Source organism: Buteo buteo, chromosome 3 (genome assembly GCF_964188355.1).
Source record: "Buteo buteo chromosome 3, bButBut1.hap1.1, whole genome shotgun sequence".
Taxonomy (NCBI): Eukaryota; Metazoa; Chordata; class Aves; order Accipitriformes; family Accipitridae; genus Buteo; species Buteo buteo.
Window position 1 is genome coordinate 73881858 of NC_134173.1, and position 23679 is coordinate 73905536.

A 23679-nucleotide genomic window follows, 5' to 3' on the forward strand; every position below is an offset into this window, starting at 1 on the left:
CATTGCAAATCTTTAGTTCCCTGTTGATCACCAGAATCCCATGTCATGTGTTGCACTGTACCGTGACTCAGTCCTTGTGCATTTGTATCAATTTACGATAATAACTAAAATGGAAGAGAGTCCATTAAAAAAGGCAGAGGTCCATCCTTTTCAAAACCTACATGTAATCACATTTGAAATAACATAATTATTACATGCCTGATGTGGACCATGAGTTCTCTTGCCATGGATAGCGTTTTTCAGCACTTTACATTGTACCCACAGCACACAGTCATGTCAAAAGTCATAGTTATTTACGTATGTGTTTCCTCCAATAACGCGGTTCATCTCGAGCATACAGTTCCAAATACAGGGGTGCATGTCACTTCTGTGAGACCATGCAAGAAACTGAAGAATCTCCTTGACAGGACCCTGGATAACCTAATCTAAAGTTTCGCTTTCAAAAGAAGGTTATTTAAGATGATTTCCAGAGGTCCCTGCCCACGTAGAATTCTACGATTCTATGATTCTGATGGCGTGGTTCTCACACTCTCAGAACAAATACCATTTGGTGCCTCTCAAAACTCGCTTTCATTTCTACTTTCCCAAAATGGCGATTTAAGTGTTGCATTTCTTTGAGTATGTATACTTATAACTTACTCAACAGAAATTTTCCTTTTTCTGATAAAGATAATTATTATCATGCTTAATAACATCTAAGAGACTGTCAAATACATGAAGAGGCTTCATTGTAAACATTTTCTATAGAGAAAGAAAATGAAGGATGAAGTAAAATTAAAGTTTTACTGACTTTATAGGGGGTATAACTACTTTTTTCATCTTTCCCCCATTGTTTTTAACAAAAGTTGTAACTGAGAGATGATGGTTTTAAAGTTGACAAGAGTCTCTTTTTCAAAATTCTGAACCAATTAACTGCATAATGTTAGGTACTAAGAGTCCGATTAACATCTGATTCAGAGGCCCATATATTCCACCATTTAATACATTTCATTACATAGACTTCACAATTGAATATGCATGCTGTATTTGGCCTTTCCATTACATACATACAGCACCTAGCACAGTAGGAGCATGTTGAGATTACTGAAATAAGAACAGTAAGTCATCATAATTTTCAGCTTCTAAAATTATTCTTGGTAACAAGTCTCAGACAAAAAAAATCTATTCTTAGATGATTGGCAACTTCTATTCTCTCAGGTTGCAGAGAAGAGGATACTCTGTTAAAAAAATCAAGAGCTCGAATACAGAAATGAACAAAAATCACCAGGTATCACACTGCATTTTAATACTCTGGCACTGACAGAATAAAACCTGCAATAAAATAAAGTATTTCTATTGTAAGTAAAGATTATCTTGCTTGTCATCTGCAGTTCTTCTGTTAATAACTTTTTCATAATGATGCCTCAGAGGACAAACCAAAAACAATAAACACATCACAAAACAAAGGCAAGATTCACCTGTCAGACTAATTCTTAATACTAATATGTACAGACTATTTTAAGAGAAATAAGTGGAAGCAGGAGGTGTACTGTATTTCTTCCATGCCTTCAATTCTTCTTTAACTCATAATAGCTTATTTTATTTATTGCCTTGTTTTTTAAAGTCTTTTATCCATTTTTTTTTCTTATTGCTCACTAAGTGAGATAGAAGTAGGCTTATTTATTTCCACTCCCTCAAGTAGGACTCCATTACTGCTAATGGCAATTTATTTAATTAACTAATCAGTGTATTTAGACATAAGGAGAAAATAATTATGACCCAAGATTCTTGCTTTTTACTAGTAATTGCCTCAGGATTTTTTTTTCCAAGTAACATTAAAATGAAATCTAGATTTCCAAAAAGCAGGTGACCCTTTGACACACAGATGGTTCTACAATTTGTTCATTTTTTTCCTACATTTTCTCACATTCTCTTTCATATCTCTATTCCTACAATAAAACCAGACAATGATTCCAGTTCTGTAACAGGGATTATGATACTTATTCTAAACTGACCTAAAAGAAGTTTAACACAACTAGTCCCCTTTTATCAGAGAAGAAGTGATCATTATTATTTCTAAATATAAATCAGCATACACACCCTTAGTGTTGACTGTTTTCGCTGTGACCTCTAGTTTCTCCAGCGGTTCTGTTCCAATGTTTTCTAACTTAATGATAAGCTGTTGGGTCTCTCCATTGTAAAGCTGGACAGACACATTAGTGGAGATTTCATCCCCTGAAGAAGGCTGAAGTGTATGAGCAGACCTACAAAATGTGACACACAGACAAACAAAATATTATGATGAAAATGTTAAAAGCCTGTCCAAGTTATATTGGACAAGCCTGTCCAATGTATTCTATTAACTATTCTTTATTCTTCTATTAACTGTTCTATTCTTAAGACTCAGAAACTATTGCTCTGCAGTCTTGAGGATAGTTGATATCATTTTCAATTCTCATTTTAGCCAGCATCAGTTTTTATAACCATTGAGGACAAACGTTAATATTTTATGCATAAGACAAGTCCGATTTCAAACAATATAAAATATGTATTCCTAACTGTGAAAGCTTATTAAAAATTTCTGAAAAAAACGTAAGAAAAGGAAAAGAGAAAAAAAGCAAGAGCAGGTCATTAGAATGAACAAACTTGAAAAAAGTGATATCTGATCTATCACATGTTTGAACACTAGGGTTGAGTAACAATGAGTATCAAGAGCTGAATGTAAAAAGAAAAATAAAATTGAGGTGAATAAGAAGTTGAGTGCTACATAGGAGAAACCAGGGTGAGAGTCCTCTGCAAGATCCTGAAGTCCATACTGCACCCTGCTCGGCCTGTAAAAATTACAAAAGTGAGAATAAAGTCAACTGGTGGAAGAAACCTCAGAAGAGATGAAACCTTTGTACTCACAAGAGAGGATACATTATCTTACATTGCTAGGCATTCCTAATATGATATATGTGGAATGAAGACAGAAACACCTTTAATGACAGATAAGCAGCACTAACTGTTTTATGCAGCTGTTCACCCAGAAACTGTTTTCTTAAGGGATCATAAACAGTTTCTGAAATAGGAGGTAAGATATACTTAGTAGAGCAATATATTGTAAAAATAACTTACAGTTGAAACAAAAATTATTCTACATTACACATGCTAGAGAAAATGCATGGGGTATCTAAAGCATCAGAAACATGAGAATTTATTTAAATTAGTATCAAGCATTTCATTTTAAAGTAACAAATGTGTCAAACTAGTCAATTACTGAAATAGCAGATATGAACAGTGCTATGACAACACATCATTGATAAAGCAGAATTGAGCAGTATTTTACATATATATATATATATGTCTTGGGAGAATGCAGTTCTAGTGGACAGCAGAGGGCATAAAACTCATAGGAGTGGATCCTGTAGGAAATTCACTGTGTGAAAGGTGAAATAGTGAATATAAATTAACCCTTTAGAACATGAATGAGAAATGAGAATTGCAGAACAAGACAGATGGGCAGAGGTTCAACTTCTGACTGTATTTTTCATGCTAATGCAAAGTGGTCAGAAGGGATCAAGGATACAAGGGCAAAAGCTACTGAGATTAATGACTGATAAATCCATTGCTAAACCCAGGTTCAGTAACTTCTTTTGGCAGGTATTTCTGCTATCCTTCCTTTCTATCCTATTCTTCCTTAGCACAAGATAAGCAGCCTGCACAAACAAGAGCAGATTTTAGTCTTTCAGAATGCACCTATTACAACAAGTACTTAAAACACGTATTTTTTAATAATTTAAAATTTACTGTCATGTATCATTATCATTGCAGCACTCTGAAGTTTGGGCATTTGGAGTGACAGGAAAGAAGGAATTTCTTGTCTCCCCCCATACTTAGATAAAAGTATCAAGGAATTGCATACTAACAACTCAAACAAATGGTACTTTCAATGACGGTATCAATGTACATCTGAAACCCAAGCCCAAGCTAATCAGCTTACACATCCTTCCTTGTAATGCAGCTTCTTAAATTAAAAACCATCTCAATTCTTAAGTACTGTATAGCCAACAGCTTTGTTCTGAACCTGCAAGACCTCAGGACTGAGGTTTGCCATGGGGATATTGGTACAAGGAAAATTAGGTAGGAGCTGGCAATGTGTGCAGTCAGCCATGAAACCCAATTGTATCCTGGTCCACATCAAAAAAATCGTGGCCAGCAGGTCAAGGGAGGTGATTCTCCCCCTCTGCTCTGCTCTCGTGAGACCCCACCTGGAGTACTACATCCAGTTCTGGGGGTCCCCAGCACAAGAAAAACATGGATCTGTTAGAGCAGATACAGAGAAGGCCGTGAAAGTGCACAGAGGGCTGAACACCTCTGCTATGGAGAGAGGCTGAGAGAGCTGGGGTTCTTCAGCCTAGAAAAGAGAAGGCTCCAGGGAGACCTTATTGTGGCCTTTCAGTACCTAAAGGGGGCTTATAAGAAAGATGGAGAGACTGTAGTGACAGGACAAGGGGCAACAGTTTTAAACTGAAAGAGCATAGGTTTAGGTTGGACATAGGAAGAAATTTTTTACGATGAGGGTTGTGAGACACTGGAACCAGTTGCCAAGAGCAGCTGTGGATGCCCCATCATTGGAGGTCAGGTTGGATGGGGCTTTTAGCAACCTGATCTAGTGAAAGATGTTCCTGCCCATGGCACAGGGTTTGGAATAGATGACCTTTAAAGGTCCCTTCCAACCCAAACCATTCTATGATTCTGTGCCTGCTCTGAACTTGTTCTGACCTGCCTGCAAATCTGGTTTGACTTACTGCAGCAGCATTTATAAAGATAGCAATGGAAAGTGGTTGTTGTAGGTAGAATGAGATATTTATGACTAACACAATGACACTGTGTACAGAAACACAGGTCTGGTATGATAGCAGAGGCATCGCAAAGTGGAGACACAGGATGCAGCAAAGAGTAGTACTAGCGTGGGATGGTAACAGATGAGGCATATGCTTAGCACTGGAGGCCTCACAGCTACAAACAATTCACTAACAGTCAAAGAAATGCAGACATGAAGCTGGGCAAGAAGAACTTTCAGGGGTAACAAAGAAAAAAGAATCTAATATACAAAAATGCACCACATATTAAATTTGGATGCAACGCGGAGCTTGAGAGAAGAAAGAACAAGGCATAAAAATGTGTTAGCAGACAAAAACGGCTTCAAGTGTTTTCTAGCGTGGGGAAAAAAAAAAACCACCATCAACATCATATTTCTCTCAGTGAAGGTCTCTATATGCTGACAACTCGCTGTACCACCGGACTGAAAAGGCCAACCTTAGGACCCAGAGGAGCAGTGGGAGGGCAAGCACACCACCAGGAAAACAGGTAGAAAATAGGCAGTGTGTGTATAGCAATTTTAAGTGTATTATTAATAGTGATTCTTCTTCTGTATAAAGTATTTTTCTCTCTCTTTTTCTTTCTTCTGTAATAATTGCATCTGGACTAATAACAGTCTAATACAGGAATCATTAAGATACAGACAGTAAATTCTTGGCTTTATACATAAAGCGTGTTCCCTCTTTAGCCATAAACATGATTTTGAGCATTACAGTATTGCACAATTATTTTAGCATATTAGAAAGCACTCATCAAGAAAGCCACCTATAATGCCTGGTGCACTGGCATGCAGCTTCAAAAATTTCTGGTTCTCGTGGAAAAGACTGATATTTTTCCATATGAAGTCTTCCCCAATTTTATTTACAAATTTGTCATTTTCTTCCCTCAATTTTCTTACTTTACAGGCTTTTCTATTAGGATTGTTTTACTCAGTAGTGTAATATTTTTATATACATGATACATATACATTTATGCACAAATATATACATCAATACATATAATGATGAAAATATATACTAACAAGCTTCATGAGTGCACCCTCAGTAAGTTTGCAGCCAACACCAAGTTGGGCGGGAGTGTTGATCTGCTCGAGGGTAGGAAGGCTCTACAGAGGGATCTGGACAGGCTGGATCAATGGGCAGAGGCCAGTTGTATGAGATTCAACAAGGCAAAGTGACAGGTCCTGCACTTGGGTCACAACAACCCCATGCAATGCGACAGGCTTGGGGAAGAGTGGCTGGAAAGCTGCCTGGTGGAAAAAAGGACCTGGGGGTGTTGGTTGACAGCCGGCTGAATATGAGCCAGCAGTGTGCCCAGGTGGCCAAGAAGGCCAACGGCATCCTGGCCTGTATCAGAAATAGTGTGGCCAGCAGGAGCAGGGAAGTGATTGCCCTGTATTTGGCACTGGTGAGGCTACACCTCGAATACTGTGTTCAGTTTTGGGCCCCTCACTACAAGAAAGACATGGAGGTTGCTGGAACATGTCCAAAGGGCAACAAAGCTGGTGAAGGGCCTAGAGAGCAAGTCTTCTGAGGAGCAGCTGAGGGAAGTGGGGCTGTTTAGCCTGGAGAAAAGGAGGCTGAGGGGAGACCTTATCGCTCTCTGCAACTACCTGAAAGGAGGTTGTAGTGAGGTGGGGGTCAGTCACTTTTTCCAAGTAACAAGTGATAGGATGAGAGGAAACAGCCTCAAGTTGCACCAGGGAAGGTTTAGATTGGATATTAGGAAAAATTTCTTCACTGAAAGCGTTGTCAAGCACTGGAACAGGCTGCCCAGGGAAGTGGTTGAGTGACCATCTCTGGAGGTATTTAAAAGGTGTGTAGACATGGTACTTAGGACATGGTTTAGTGGTGGACTTGGCAGTGTTCGGTTAATGGTTGGACTCGATGATCTTAAAGGTCTTTTCCAATCTAAATGATTCTATGATTCTATTACAGCTTCTGCTAAATTGAGCTTATTAAATTGACCTTCCGTAACATAGATCAATAAAAATTTTTTTACAGTTCTAAAAAGACACTATGGTATGCCGGAAAGACCTAGAATTATTCTTGGCAATATGACTATCACCCTCAAATTACTATTACAGCAATCAACTTTTAAAGAAATGATAAAGCGCTATGACTTTTCAAACAAACCTTGTCCTACAGTTTCACCTACAAAGAAGGCAATAAATACAGTATAAGATTTTCTCAAGTACTTTAAAAATAAATCTGGTGAAAAATTAAGAAATGTCATCTTGACTCCAGTAGAAGGAGCTATAAAAGCTAACGTGCTGATGGATGTCAGTGGAAATGTAAATGTAAAGAAAGTCAGCAAGATGCAAAGAGAAAAATTGGATTCCGATCTTATCCTGCTGTCTGTGAATTAAGAGTGTTCTTTATTTAAGTTCTTCACTTCAGTTCTTCACCATGTCTTTTGAACGTACATCATCTTCCAGAGAACCCAAAGGATAAACCATTGTTGACAGGAGTCACATGAGGCAATTTGCTGGCATCATAGAGGCTGGGAGAAGGAGTAAGTGATGGGAAGCAGGGACCTCTCTGGCATACTGCAAAGTAGCCAGAAGTGCATCTGAATTCCCAGGGTGTTACAGGAACTAAGACTGAGTACTGAAACTAAAGCATCTGAAGAAACTAAGAGTAAATTTAACACCAATGAAAAAGTAAGAACACACCAATATACAAAGAAAATCTTGTTAATGTTCCACATATCAGCTGAACATATATCCCAAAAGTGCAGATATTATGCTCATTTAAGAATATTTGCAATTCTTTCAAAGTCTTTCAAGCCCATCATGTTTTTTAATTTATTCATAGCTTTGGCTAGCTACTATTAATGTTGATTACAGCTAAATCATACAGACTCCATATATAGCAAAATATTTATAGGGAATTTACCAACACATAACTCAATTGCAGTGGTTTTTTATTTTGCTGTCCTCGTCAGGATGTTACTTATATATCTTTGTAACACAATGCCATCAACACAGCCCATTCCACATTAGAAAAGTGGAATTCCATATGGAAAAATCAGAACCAAACTGGTTCCTTTGCTTTACTAAGCCATACTGAAGAACGCAACCAAAAAAAAAAAAATTACATATATACACACACATATATATCTCTTTGTGTCATACAATACTGATGATCATCCTACTAAGGATCATAAATGGAGGTGAGATCTTCCAATCAATAAAACAATCCCTGTGGTACTTGAGCTATCAAGGCAGTCAGTAACAAAAGGCTGTTTCCTGATCCATAGCTAAAAGTAATAGTTCAAAAAACAAAAAAAAAGGGAAAACTAAAACTCCGTACTTTTACAAATATTTGCTAAACGGTAGATGGATGGCAAGTCTCTGAGATATAGTAATCAACATGCCACTTAGTAGGTGAATGCTCTGAAACTTGAAAAGTTGCAAAAATTGAATTGAATCAGTGTCTTACCAGCTCTTTCTAAAAGAAAGTTAATTAAATAGCAAAATATTTTCTATGAAATTCCAAGGTTTCATGCAGTAAAACAAAAAACTTAGATTTATATTCTAAAGTAAATAGTACAGGTATGGTTTATGTCTTACTTTACTAAAGCACTGATTATATACTCAGATGAAGGAGTTTTTATTCAGCTTGTAACTAACACTTAAATATGACCGAATAAAATCATCGTTTAATTCAGTTTCTCACCTTGGAAGGGAGGTACTGATCTGCAGCCTTGGCAAAGCTGGAATGACTTCAACAGTACAGCCGTTGGTCTTCACTCCTGGAAGATTGTCCAGAAGGCAATCACTGAAGACTCCAAAAACTGAAGTATGGTAACCTGATTTTTAGAAGAAAACACCAGTATGTTGTGAATTTTTCTGTTTTCTGAAAGGTGTAAAATTACTAAGCTTACTAGTCAGATCTTGCCAACATTTATGCTACCCAAGCCACCATCTTCTCTACAGGAGAATCTTCTCAGGACACAAAATATGTAAAACATTTTCAAACCCCCTAAATAAAAACATTTATAACTACATAACAACATACAAACAACACACATGCACGCCTTTGTATGTGTGAGATGTAAAATAAATAAAAAATTTTAAAAACAGTCCATGATTTCTACCATGCGTTGTGGTTAAGTTCTGCAGAATCCTTTACAAGATCAACATCACAAGTCATTGTATAGAGACCACTATTTTATACTGCATCACTTAATCCACTACCCTTCAACATACATTAACAGTTCCCTATTTCCTCCAAAAAATGATTACAGGGAAGAGTCTCAACTCTTCAGAAGGTATTCAGAAGGTAAGGAAAAAAGAATCCTAAAGGAAATTAATTAGGAAAAAAAAAGTATATATGCATACACACACAGACACCTGCCATAAAATACCACAGCTTATCTGCTGGAAGTTCAATTTAGTAGGAAAGTACCTCTACACCGATTCCTTACCAGGAGATATATAAGCTATATCTGAAGAAAAATTTGATACATTGACACACAAACAGCTGCCAAGTGCAGAAATCAACTCCTCTACTTGCAATACATTTTTAGTATGTGAAACTAAAAGCAGACAACTACAGCACAAATGTTCTGAATGCTTTGATGCTATTCTGTATTTACTGAAATAGTTTCTGTGAAAAAAAAAAAATCAAATGAAGAATCATTTTAGGAGCAGACAGAAAAGCACTTAAGAAAAATTCGGTGAGAACAGAGTTTCTTGAAGTTCAAAGTCATCTTCTTTTGGTGTTTAGCTTTATTAAAAAGGTTCTTTGCCTGTAACTCTGTATTCCAGGAACACATACCTAAAATTGTGTGTTGGTAAGATGATTCAGTCCTATGTGTTGAATCTATCATCTTCACATATAGCTCCTTTTCTAGGAGACTGATCTGCTTGTCTTCTACAAAAGCTCTTTAATTCTCTTTACTTACTACAAACACAATTCAATTTAGGCTTATTAATGAAATGGTATCTCGACTGCAACAGACTACACGCATTGGCTAAATTGTTTCTACAGAAGCAATCTGCAAAAATTTCTGTAATCTTACATGAACACAGTTAATTAAGAAAAAGGAACTGCAAGATTATCTTCTGCATTCTCATGAAAAAGTTCAAGTAATCCTCCTCGGAAGCTTTCCAAATGAAAGTGTTTATAAAGGGGAGTTCAAGTTCATTATCCTTTTCCTCTCGTACATAAGGTATTGTAAATATGTGTTCATTACTGCTGTTGCAACCAAGTGATTTATCAGGCTATGTTTTTAATGAAGTCTAGTATAGAAAACAGATCTCTTTTTTTGTTTTTTCTGTTACTTACTGAGGAGAATTCAGAGTGGCAAACATATACATGGCATACAAACTGAGGTAATCCACAGAGATGTAAAACACGTGTTTGCTTTGCTAGGAAGAGAATGACTAAAGACAATCCTTACCATTAACAGTGATCTGTCCAGTAGTTTGAGGAACACCAACAAGAGTTACTGGATAGAGACCAGATTCTGCAGGTAGAGAAAGAGCTGCAGGAAGAGATTCGAATTCTACTCCTGTTGTCAAGAGACCCTGAAAAAGTCATATTACATAGATAAATCCATTTATGATATACACATACATTTTTATGATATATACTTGTATTTCAATCCCTTGCATTACATCACCCAAACTTTTACAGTTTATTCCAGTTTGCTCATAGCAGTTATTTTGGGTTTTAAGTTCCAGTGAGTGAAGCATGCATCTAGAATTATGGAAAGATTTGTATTCAACAGTGAAACATGTTTCAGGATCCGAGATGGGAACAATGTATGAAAAACTAATAAAAATTTATACCCAAGCACAGTAAAAAGAACGAGTGATACAATCTGCATGGTGTTGTTTTGTACCTACATTTAATTGTATCTCTGACCTTAGTTATACATTTGCTTATATTTTGGACAGTGGAAATCAAACATCAATACCAGCTCTTGCTTAGCTTTAATTAAAGTTCCTGGCCAGAAAATATTTATCAATGGGGAGGAAAAAAAATTAGTATTTACAGATAATGGAGCAAGTCTAGCTTTACTATCCAACCTAAACATTTCAATGAGTTGGAATAAGGCATTCATTTTGCTAAATTGATCCTCTATCAAGCCTAGATGCCTGCAGTTAGACTGTATGATTTACTCCCTCAGTGCCAGAGAAATCTTTTAGCATCCTAAATTTAAAACATGGGACAAAATTAGAAATTAAGCAGAAAAAAAAATATTTAATAAACTTGGGGGGGGGGGTAGCTCAGTTAATGAATTTAAGATGCTTGAACACAGAATGTACTGTTGCAAGTAAGAAATTTAATGTTGTAAAGCACATTAAGTCTAAGTTACCAGCTGCTTTTCTACACACAGATTTTTATTTTTATTTTTTAATAAAGATGCCATCCAAATATCTCCATCAATTAATGCAGTAAGTACAACTGGATTAAACCTCAACTCCATGAGGACGCTTCACAGGAACTCAAAACTCTATGAAAGAGGTAAAGACAGATGAAAAAACTCATGGTTGGAGCCACAGAAAACCACAAATCAACTGAAGACTGAACAAGGAGTTCAAGAAGCAGCAACATTATCTGCACAGTGCCAGAATACCAGCATTGCTTCCCGCTGAAAACATCTATGACTGCCTAGTTTGTAATTCAATTGGGTTTTGAATGGTGCACCTCTAATGCTCGTGTCAGCTGTAAAAGGCAGACTAGCCCTCTTATGTTTCCAAGTCTCAATTAGAAATTAGGAAAATTGATACTCATATAACAAGTACTTAAAGAAACGTAAATGGCACCACCGGAATAACCCAGCTAATGACTGAAACTTGACCTGTCTTGTACATTAAGTCTTTAATGGCCTGATTTGCATTGGGACTAACCACCAGCAAGTCTTCTTCAAGCATTTCCTAGATATTAACCAAAATCAACCCACTAGCAGTCAAAAACTGAACTAAATTAAAAGCCATTATCAGAATGTCCTCCCACCTCAGAAGGCATTGTGCCTTCTGGAAAATTAACAAATAACTATCTTTTACATACATGCTACATAACAACTAAATAAATGCTTTGTACCTAAGATTTTTAACAGCAAAGTCCTAAACACACCAGAAGCTTAAGAAAGCAAGCTGAACAAGTTTGTCACTTTCTTGATTTCTCTTCTACTGAAGATTTGAAGTCATCAAGATTATAATATACCCAAAAGCTATAAAATACTTCATTCTAGCAATTACTTCTTTGTAGACTTGACACCGTTGAGACAACACCTAATTCAATCAAAGCTACTCTTGCTTTGTGGAAAGGTACGTTAGAGAACTCTATCCTTAATATTGCACAAAATTCAATTTCATCATTTCACTTGAGTTATAAGAAAACACTGTGTTAAACCCTCATTTCTATTGAATTCTTGTTTTCCCCCAGTTTCACATGGAGACTTCAGCTGTCAGAAACAATCCACAAAAAAGTAAGTGAAAACTAATTCCGTCTTCCTATACACTCACCACCCAGTGCATCAGATTGCATGGGATAACTGACTGCATGATAACTGATTGCATGTGACTGAATGTGAATCCTTCCAGTGGGATTCACCCCACAGAAATGGGGTGAATATTCACACTTTAATACTGAACTAGCCTCAGTCTTCATCACAATCATTCTGCTTGTGCTTTGGCTGAACTAAATCTTAGAACATAAACAAAAGGTGATGCCATACACACTCCAAAACTCACTTTTAAAACAGGTACAGAAGGGCTTTGTAAAATTATTTCAGTCCTGAAAGGACTGAACTATCACTTGGCCAAATACTCAAGTATATTTGAATTATTCTGGATTCACCTCAACTAAATACTTTCATCCAAGGACTTAAAGTCCTAAAAAATACATTACAAAAAAAAAAAACCTCCAATGTCTTCTTTAGTATCAGCTATAGCAAATGTAAATAAACAGAAATGACAGGAACCCCTAAATATTATCTAACCGGTCTCCCTACCCTGAAGCAAAGCCAACTCCACATTAACCATTCCCAGCATGTTTATCCAGGGAGTTTTGGAATTTCCCTCAGTGGCAGCCTCTAAGAGGGGATTAGATAACTTAATGCAGTGGTTAAACTGGAAAGCCTTTCCAGTTCAAACTTTCTCCTAACAACGACACTGAACTTAAATTTCAACAATTAATACACACCACTACTTTTCCATTCCTAGCTAACTCCCCAAATTAGCCAGTATACCAAATGTCTATAAACATATACAAAAGACTATGAAATGACACCACCATAGTCAGGTCACTTTTCTTAAATATGGAAAGCTGCTCATTAAGACATGGTCCTAATGATCCCAGTTTTCCTTAGGGCAAGGGAGAGATGGAAGCAATGAGTAAATAAAGCTTTCTCCCATGTTCTTACTCCTCTACTTCACATTTTTAATCAAGCTGGATGTCAGGACATACATTTATACATTCATTTCACTTCTTGCAGTATAACCAGTCTTACGCTTTTACTTAATATGAATTAGTCCCCCATCCCAGCAATTAGACATCCTCCACTATCAAGCTGGATTGAGGGAGTGCATGGGAAGACATTTCCCTGAAAGCCTTTTAGGGTCCTGTAAAGGAAAAAAGAACCTCAAGGGGGACTATAAACCAGCATAGCCTCAAGAAGCGCACCTAAAGTAGCCATGTGCGCACATATACAGGCTGCTGTATGACCCCAAAGTTGCCAGTCAAAACCTCACCACCCAGCTAGTTTTGATCTATGGCACCTATGAGCTCCCTTGTTGCAGGGAATTGAGGCTTGGAATGGATCAGAGCCAAGTAACCCTGAGGAAACTAAAGATCACAACCATGGAGGAAAAAATATATAGGGAAATGAACTGAGAAAAATTAAATAAATCAATGGTAGTATTTTTAAAGGCTAATGGTCAAGGCTTAGGAAAAGCATTGATCACAATCCAGCTGTCAGAGAAAGCATCTTCCTCGCCAAAGGATTTAAAATGAGTATGAACAGCAAACAAAATCCAGACAAAAATCAAGATAGAGACAGTAATAGACAAAAAGGCATGTGAATGTATATGGAGTACAATCACCCAAAATATGCACATGCATATGGACAAGAAGGAAGAGTTACTATTATGAGAAATTGCTAGTATTAAAATGATTTAATAACAGTAAAGGAAAAATTAAAAAAAATGTTATGTACAGTGTACATTGCTCCCTAACCACTGAAATTATATCAAAATGACACACTTGGATCATGCTAATCACAAACACAGCAAGCTGATCACAGATAACTGCTAAAGCAAAATAAGTCCTCAGCACAATGTGTTTTTCTTATAATGCATTAAGAATGCATTCTCAGTCTATTCTTTAACAACAAAAACCATGAAAACGAAGAGCTTTTCTAGAGAACAAATGCAATGCAAATGCCAGAACACCTGCACTAAGCACATACTATGCCTGGACTAGAAATTAAAGAGTCTCAAGTGTATTACCACACAAAGAAGAATACAGCATTCATTTCTCTCATTAAGAGAGTTTTACTATTCAGTAAAACTTCAAGTTTTTAAAAGTAAAGACACTAAGAAAGCATAAAAACTCATCAAAATGGAAAAAAACCCAATATAAACCTCAACTAGGCTTCAGAGTTCCAGACATAAACAAATCAAGATACTTACCTTTAAAACTTAACCCACACAAGTAAGTTTTAAAAGACAATGACATATCTAGAATGTCTGAGAGACATTTTCCATATCGCTATTTTGCTGGATAGCAGAATTCAGCAATATTTGCCCAACATTGCCCTCTGGCGCCTAAAAATTTTTTAGATTAACAGTGACAATCAAATCAAGTCTGAAGTACTGTCATATCCTTTACCTAAACGTATCAGACGCACAAAAAAAAAAAAGGGGGGGGGGGGGGGAAGTAAGTGTTAGATTTCTTTTCCCTAGAGTCTTGTACCTCATTTCAAGTAATAATATTTAGTAATCCTTTAGTAATCATTGTTCTTTCTGACCTTATAGGAAAAGTTTACGCATATACGAGGTCTCCTCCAGGGAATATATGAATCACACACACACACAAAAAAAAAAAAAAAAAAAAACAACCAAACACAAAAAAACTTCTATTTCCTTGCATTCTTATAAAACAATTTAAATTGTCTTAGAGTGAATATATGCATGCTATTATCACAGCATGTCTTTCAATCACTTCAAACCTCAATGTAGTTTTAGAGAAACAAAACAACTGGTATGTAAGTGGTAGCATTTGGGGATGCTGTTAAAATAACATGAGTATGTAACTGCTTTTTTTAGGCTTTACTTACCAATCCTGAAATGTAATCATTCTTTTTTTGAAGTAACATTGCCTTCCAAGTTAGTTTTCACACTGAACATACTTTATACAATGTTGTTGAATACTTTACACAAAAATTGTCAAATATTTATTTAAAAGGAAATTTTCCCTATGATTTCTAATAAGGTTATTTTAGGCAGACCTAGAAAACATCAAAGATGACCATTTTTATCCTTCTCCCCCCACACCTTCTTTGTGTACATTCTTGCCCAATATAGCTTCAATTAAATGTAGCGTATCAGTAAGTAAATATTCTCTCAAGATGGCAGAAACAGTACAAAGATGTGAACTGCTCACAACAGCAGTTCATGGAAACAATTTGATCATAAGCTAAGTCATGGGACTGATTATACATAAAGATTTATCAAAATTTGAGATGGTATTTTTAAACATCAACATAGAGCTCTTGGCTAACAGCGTAGTTTTGAAGTTTACAAACAAAATGTAACAGCCATTCCTACAGCATCATTAATCAAAATACCACACTTAAATTGTCTTCAAACAAATACACGCTCCAAACAGAAGAACTACAGAACAAAGACTTTCTTCTTGAATAATGACTTAATACTATAAATTACATTATCCCCATGTTTTGGGGTAGTATTTTTTAGTTTCTCAATATTAATTTATTAAACACTGTTTACACTGCTTTGTATATATTGTAGCCTTCTTAGAACCATGACTATATTTTCTAGAGTAAGTGCAGAAAAAATGCTTTCACTCAATAAATAACATTGCCTCAAAATTTCTCAGTTGTTTTTCACTCAATAAATAACACTGCCTCAAAATTTCTCAGTTGTTTTTTTTTTCCCCCTTTAATATGAAACTTGAGAAACAAAGAGGAAAAAGTAGTTAAAGGACTTAACACCCTTTGCAGTGCATCTTCACATGCATTTTATTTTAATAGTAGGCCTCACTAGACTGTACCATGATTTACTGTTTGAAACCTTTGTCCCAAGATACAAAAAAAATCCATCAGAGATTTCCCAATTTTTTTTTTTTTATTTTTTTTTTGAAGGTCTGAAATCTGAAGGTCATTTTTTCCTGGACAGAGAAAAAGGCTTAGTAACTGCAAAAGAGATAGAGGCCATCATTCACATACCTGAACAAGTCTATAGAGTAATCAATATTCCTGGGAGAAAAAAGCGGTATATACACTTATTTACATCTGAACAAAACATCTCCTGTTAATTTGGGCTCCACCAGCATAGCAAAAATATTCTGCCTAATCCATTGCAGTCAAAACTAGTCAGGCTTATTTTTGTCTCTCTCTCTCATACTCTTGATTTAAGGTACCTGCTAAGTTTTATTAAAGCACTTCCTCTGATCACCCTATGGTCTCTCCTGCTTTACTTTATTGACTAAAACACACAGTTGTTGGACCTAATCACCTCCATATTCCACGATGAAACATTTCCATTTGTCTTTTTACAAGCACTATTGCACCTTTCAATGGGTCAGCCTTCTAACTATATGAACAAAACAAAAACATGAAATAGAGTAAGACAGAAAAGTAATACAGAAATGGGACACACATGAAGAATAGGTATCTAAATAGAGTCTCAAATCATGAATATGCATGACAGAATAAACAGCAAGAACAACAAAGATGGGCAAAGAGCTTTGAGAGCAGTAAAATAAAACAACAAAAAAATCAGCTTTCAGACAGTACAGGACTTATCATCTGAGTAACAGTGATCAAAGTCTTGTGTCCACAGTCTCATGTCAAGTCTAAAAATTCAATTTCTTTTACTTAAGCATACCTCAATTAAACTACATGTACTTAGCATTAATACTTCAAATAATGAAAAAAGCTAGAGAAGCCGTTCAATGGGGAATCGTTGTCCTTAACAACTTGTACTCAATACTAAGTTATTTACCATCACAACTTTCAGCCATAACAAACAGGAAGACACATTCGGAAAAGTATCATGATAAAAGTTTGGATCGATGCTTCCAGCATTCATTTAACATGAAACAACTAAGCTAACAGAACAACAAATCATAAATTGTAAGATGAGGGAAAGGGGAAAACTAGAAAAAAGGAGTAAGACTATCGATTTCAGGACAGTTACATGTCAATGAATGGTGAACCATGAAAAGGGTAAAAAACAAAGGAAATCAAGCAATGGAGAACTCAAAGAAGAACTGGCAGTCATTGGAAACAAGCTTGAACGAGTACTCATACTGCAAAGGTAAGGTGCCCAGTCAGACAGAAGGAAAAAAGATGTGGGACAAACAAGCTGAAACTGCCACTAAATGACAGAAAATAATACACTTGCTATGAAAACAATGCTATGAGACTAAGTAATATGAGAGAATGCGATACGTGATGAGAAATCAGACAAGGGGGCATGGGAACTGCAGGCATGAGTACGTTAATAATAAACCAAAACATTTTACAATATTAAACAACGCTTTGAATTATTAAAATAAAAACAAAAGAGCTTATTCTTGTGATAAAGTAATAGCTATTCCCACATTCTAGAAAGCTCACAGATGAGACTGGAAAATCAGAACAATTTAGGCTGGAAGGAAATGCTAGACGTCCTCTTGCCCAGCCCACTGCTTAAAACAGGGCCAACTTTGATGGTCATTTAGGTTTTTCACTGTCCTATACACTGAAGTTTTGAAGATTAATAAGGATGGAGATCCCACGTTCTCTCTGGGCAACCAGTTCCACTGTATGATAACCCTCATGACTGAAAAAAGGGAATTTTTTATTAGGAAAGTTTTCCATCACTGCAACATGTTGACTGACTCTCATCCTTACACTGGGCACCTCTGGGAAGAATATGGCTCCATTTCCACTGCATCTTCCCATTTTAGAATCAAGGAAAGCAATAGGAATTACCCCAGTATTCTTCTCTTCTACAAACTGAACAGATGCAGCTCTTTGAACCTGTCCTCATCCGTCATATGCTCCAGCTTGCCAATCATCTTGGTAATACTGCTGGACTGATACCAGTATGTCAATATTGCTATTGTACATGGAGCTCAAAACTGGCCTTGGTTCTAAAGGCAATGTCTCTCAAATGCCAAATCGAGGGGAATAATTACTTTCCTCAACTTGCTGGCTACATTCTTGATACCATAGACAAATTCAGCAAAATCAACTAATTTCTACCAATGAGACGACATTAGCGCACAGCAGAATTTCTCAAAGCACTCTATTTATGGAGCACTGACTAAAGAATTACATTAATCAGTTCAATTATTTGTATCTAGTTTGCAAGCTTGCTTCCTCTTATGCTTACCAATGAAACTGAAATTCAGTATTAATTCAAAGATAGAACACTAACAGTAAAAAGAAGTATTCATGCTACTACAATTAATTTGCTCAGGGAGTGGATGGAGTGCACATCTATGCAAATAATTGTATTCTGAGTCCTTAAGTATATGTAAGCACTCATAAGAAATTTCCTCATTAAGAAATTAAGAAATTACCCAAAGTCAGTTTTTTAAATATATAATTACACCATTAGTTACACAATACAAATTAGACTATAAAACAAAATGTTCTTAAATAAATTCCTATATAGAGTCCTTTCTGATGCGCAGCTTTACAATTACTTTTTCTTTTCATTCCTAACAATGTGGAATACTTCTGCAAGGGTTAGAGAAAATACTGCTGAAGAAACAAGCGTGTTGGCTCCCAAGAATTAATTTTATTATGCTATAAGCACAATCTTTGGGCATGTTCATTTCCCATGGAAAAACGCTTTATTGTATGTGGCATATTATCAGTAAATTAGGTCAAATTGTTTGACTAGCCACTGCAATGGACCTATCAATAAAAAAACATACAGAAATCCTGAGCAAATAAATATACACACTATATATAAGCCTTACTTAGTCTAAAGAACAATGGGCTCTAACAGGTAGGATTTATTTTTTAATAATATTGAAGGTAATATTGAAGGTAAAAATATTTAACATAAAGGACAACACTGGATTAGGACTGAGTGGAGGTTAAGTTGGTTTGGTAGTTAGCGGCCTTTTAACCTTTAAGTGGATAACAAAAAAAACTGCTGTTGGCATGAAGAGGGGAAAAACCCCCTAATTTACTTTGTTTCAGGATACACTACAAGCAGTTGACTGAAGTAGTAGAGGGCTTGGGCTTGATCCTTCTAACCTTATGTGCTTCTCTGGTATTTTAGCCTTTTTTTTTCCTCCCTCCTGACAATTTTACCTTACGGTGTTTTCAAATAACATATATCATTGGGAACAGCAGATCCACAGGCTGAAGCTTCTATTAAAAATAAAGCTTCTCAGAACTATTTTATTTCCTCAGATTTTTAAAAATGTGGTCAAAATGGGAATTTGAAAAGCTAGGAAGAATGCAGATTTTTAAATTACAGTAGCAAGTATACACTAATTAGTAGGTTTCATGATATAATTATTACTTGAAAACCAGTATATGTAAATTATATAGCACAAGTTCTAGTCAATGCAGAAAGGTACAAAATTGATTCACAGGTCACTAACAGTAAAGCATTTAAACACTCTGAGTGGCAGAGAATTTCATTTCAATACCTCATTACCAACAAATATCAGAAAATTGACAGTATTGCACTGTTAAACTGAGGTTATACCGGGTTAAACAATTTTTTAAACTATTGGTTTTATAGAAAACCACATTTGAAAGTCCAAATGAGATTTTTTTCAGAAAAATAATAGAAAGGGGAGATTTAGAAAGATACATACCATGTTTTCTACTCGGAGCTCAAAAGGCATAGGGTTGTACACCATCAACTGAACTTCACATACATCTCCCTGGACCCACTGGAAGTCTATATGAAATGATTATAGAATTAATGCAGGAATTACCTAATCATAGTGTTATAAAAAAGTAGAATCAGCTGAGCTGTCAGACTGCTGTATTATCTTTATGGTCTAAATTAACATCTCTGTATAATCTTCACAGCCCAAGTCCTATTCAAGTGCATTATGGGACACGAGCTATAAATCCCGGCCAAAACAATGCGTTAAAGAACCTGAAGCATTCATTAATACAGTAATAGTACTCCAAAGACCCAACATTACATTGGCAAAATTAACTCAGGCATCAATTCAAAACAGTACTTAAACACATCCTTAAACACTTAAAGGCTTATATACTTAGAGCTAGGTACAGAATACACATAGCCTTGCATATTTAAGCCTCAGATAAGCAGCAACCAGATAAGGAATGAAAACAACAGGAAGAAGGAAATTAAAAATAATGGAAACAAGTCTTCATATAGACACAGCTGATGATACGGAGTAAGTAAAAGATCACTCTAAATTAAGAAGGAAACAACTGCTCACCAGCAAGATGCCACCTCAGTTTCCTCCTCCTAATTTTCTTTGGGAAACAGTAATTAATTTGGGAGATGCTGTGGGAGGGGAAGATGACACTAGGTTCTACAGATACAAATTTTTTTGAGGTTCATAAAATGGAGACTTAAGCAATAACAAAAATTATTAAGTAACTTGCACTTAAGAAGGACAACAAACAAAAATAGGTCAGGTAATAAGATGTACTTCTGGCTTATATCTCACTACAAGAAACAGAGGTTCAAATTTAATGACACTTCACCCTGCCAAGTTTAAAATTTTGTTTGTTTTTTTTTTAATTTAAGGAGACAAGAAGTTTGTGGAAGGGAGGTCAGCAGCAGAGACACAAGTTCTGAGGAACTGTTCAATGCTGAAAGATTATTTTACATCAGCACTTCATAATCTTTTCAGCCCACAAGATCCTAACTTCCAAATTTCTCATAGTTAACCACATGCACCTGATGTTCAGACTTAAAACTGAATGTGACAAGATTCTCCATGCAAGTTGAGGACCTGCAGTCCAAATAAACAAAAGGTGGTTTAACTGTATTTGTTAAGAAATCATGAATATAAGCTAACCTATAATATACATAGATTAACTTTTACTACTTTACTCAATAATTTTAACATACATTACCAACACTTTTTTACTAGGTTATTAGAAAGCATCCGGTAAAAAAACCAGGATTATTAAGACTGTCATTCACAGTTGAAACCATCTGTACTCTAATTGTACATTCACAATGGTTTACCATCTGATTACATTTTGCAAGCAGTATTAGAGAGCTCAAGGGAGATGCACTTAATGCAAATGTTTAACTCCAATTAATGCTAGTGGAAATTAAAAACATACATTCAGAGATACTAACAGGTTATATTACTATGAAACCTGAAAAGTAAAACTGTTGATTAAAACACAACGTTCAAAAGAACAACTGTATGAGATGTTCTGTAAGTTTCCTTTTATTTAATTCCTTCTAAGTGTCCATAATGACTTACACATTCTGCAGTCCCCAAAAGATTCAGTTACTCCTCTGAAGAGGTATTGTACAGAGCTTCAAAGTTATGTAAGCACTGAAGCCTCATTGTGGTTAACTGTATCAACACAGGCACTTGTAGTAGCCAAAGTAGACACTTCAGTCCTTCTAAATAAATGTCCACATTGTAAAAACTACAACAAGACTGGAATGTTCTTTCTGAAAATTATTTCAATGCAACCACGTAAAAAGTGATTCTGAAAAGTCAGTGACCCGAAAAACGTGTTGGAAACTCTTGATTTCATCTAAGTATTACTCTGAGCTCAAACTATACATTTGTCTGATGCTTGAATCTCTTTCCTTCGAAAAATAAGAAGTGAGCTTAGAATCCTTTACGTTTTACAGATACAATCCCTCCCTCAGCACAGAAAACTCCCCGATCTACCTCCTTAGAATAGTACTGAAACCGCGTGAAGCCGACGCTGGCAGCACAAGCAAGAGGCAGCTGCGGGGCGCTGAGAAGAGTGCCAGGCTTTCGAGGCCCCCGCCGGGTGTCTGAGGGGGTTTCTCAGCCCACCAGACCCTTGGGCTGTGCGTGGGGAGAGACCGGCCGGCACGGCGACAGGTCTCACCACAGAGCGGCGGGCGAGACCTGGGCGGTGCCGGCTGTCCGCGCGGGCAGGTCAAAGCGCGGGAAGCCGCAGATCGCCGGCCCCTGGGCAGCGCCGCAAACAGGGTGCGGGCACGGGGAGCGGCGCCTGAGGGGAGCAGCGCGGGCAGGCTGCGGGGTGCGCAGGACACGGCGCCTGAGGGGAGCAGCGCGGGCAGGCTGCGGGGTGCGCAGGACACGGCGCCTGAGGGGAGCGGTGCCAGCGGCTTGCGCGGAAAGGGCTGCGGACTCCTGTGCAAGCCTACCCAGCGGCTGGAGGTCTCCGGGGAAGTGGAAGGGCCGATTAGGCAGTGCTTTGAGGTTGCCAGCAGCATGGTGGTAGAAGCCAGGCGAGGGCTGTGCTCTGCAGCAGACAGGAACGGGCTACCACCGTGCCAGTGGAGGCAGCCACCCAGGCAGAGCTTGCTGTCAGGGCAGCTGCTGTCCAGGTGGAGGGCTGCAAAGACTGTGCCCCTGCCTCCTGGGTGCAGGAGGTGGAAGCTCCACCTGTGCAAGGTGGGCTCTGGTGGGCTCGCTCAGGCAGTGGGTGGAGGAGCTGCAGGAGGAGGTAACAGCTGGGCTAAACAAGAGTATTCTCTGAGGCTTTGCAAGAAGAAATGCTAGGGCCCCATGGCACTGACCTCCAAAGACTACTGGACAAGAGCTTCACCAGCGAACTGACAGCACCTTGGAGCCGGAGGCGCCGTGGTCTCTTATGACCCATAGGAACAGGATGTCACTTCAGTCTCCTTCCTTGTAAGTACCAGCCAGCAACAGATAGGAAGCCTTGGCAGAGGACAAAAGCCCATGAGCAAAATTCAGAGGGAGAAGCCGCACCAGCAGCACATAGTAAAAGCTGCAAAAGGACACAGCAAGTGCTAGCAGCGTGTGACTGTTGAGAGGCACTGAGGCACCTGTCTGCCAGCATGGCATACAGTCAAGGGAGGTTTGCTGCTTGCCAGGAGCCAAGATCTGGGATGTCACAGGGAGATGACTGCCCCAGCTGGTTAAAAGCACAGGCTGCTGTCCCCTACTCCTTTTCCATGTGGGCACCGATGACGTGGTAAAGCAGAACCTGGGCAAGGTCAAGCAGGACTTCAGAGCCTTGGGGGTGCAAGTAAAGGGACAGCTGCCCAAGTGATTTTCTTCTCTGTCTTGCCAGTCAGAGGTGGGGGTACAGGCAGAAGTCGATGCATCGTGCAGATCAATACATGGCTTCCTGGCTGGTGGTGTCACTAGGGCTTTGGTTTCTGTGATCACGGGAGGTCCTTCAACAAATACAGCCTGTTGGGGAGAGATAGGATCCACCTACCTAGAAGAGGCAGGAGAATCTTGGCTAGCAGATTGTTAGTTTAAAGCACGATTCGTGAAGTCAGCCAAACTTGGGGTGTTAGTGTCCAAAGCTGTGACACCTGCATGTTCATAGGCAACAGGGTAGGTATGTGCACCTACAAGAGTAGTAAGGAATGCTCCCCAACCCTCTCCAAAGGCAAGAATCCTAAGTTTTATTGTTTCCAGTCAGAAAAGCTTATCAAGCTGAAAACTGAAAACGTTTCCTCAAGACTTT

The 23679-nt window shown here is 37.6% G+C and overlaps 1 protein-coding gene across 3 annotated transcripts in view; it reads right to left on the minus strand.

Annotated features, from left to right (window-relative positions):
• The window catches only part of TRAPPC9 (trafficking protein particle complex subunit 9), a 520195-nt gene that overhangs the window by 437181 nt on the left and 59335 nt on the right, over positions 1–23679 (minus strand). For all 3 annotated transcript variants that reach the window (XM_075024013.1, XM_075024014.1, XM_075024012.1), the window contains 4 exons: positions 19875–19960; positions 10252–10378; positions 8523–8655; positions 2080–2243 (listed from right to left, as the gene is read on the minus strand). In XM_075024013.1, the coding sequence (XP_074880114.1) occupies positions 2080–2243; positions 8523–8655; positions 10252–10378; positions 19875–19960 (510 nt within the window). The remainder of the gene's footprint in view (positions 1–2079; positions 2244–8522; positions 8656–10251; positions 10379–19874; positions 19961–23679) is intronic.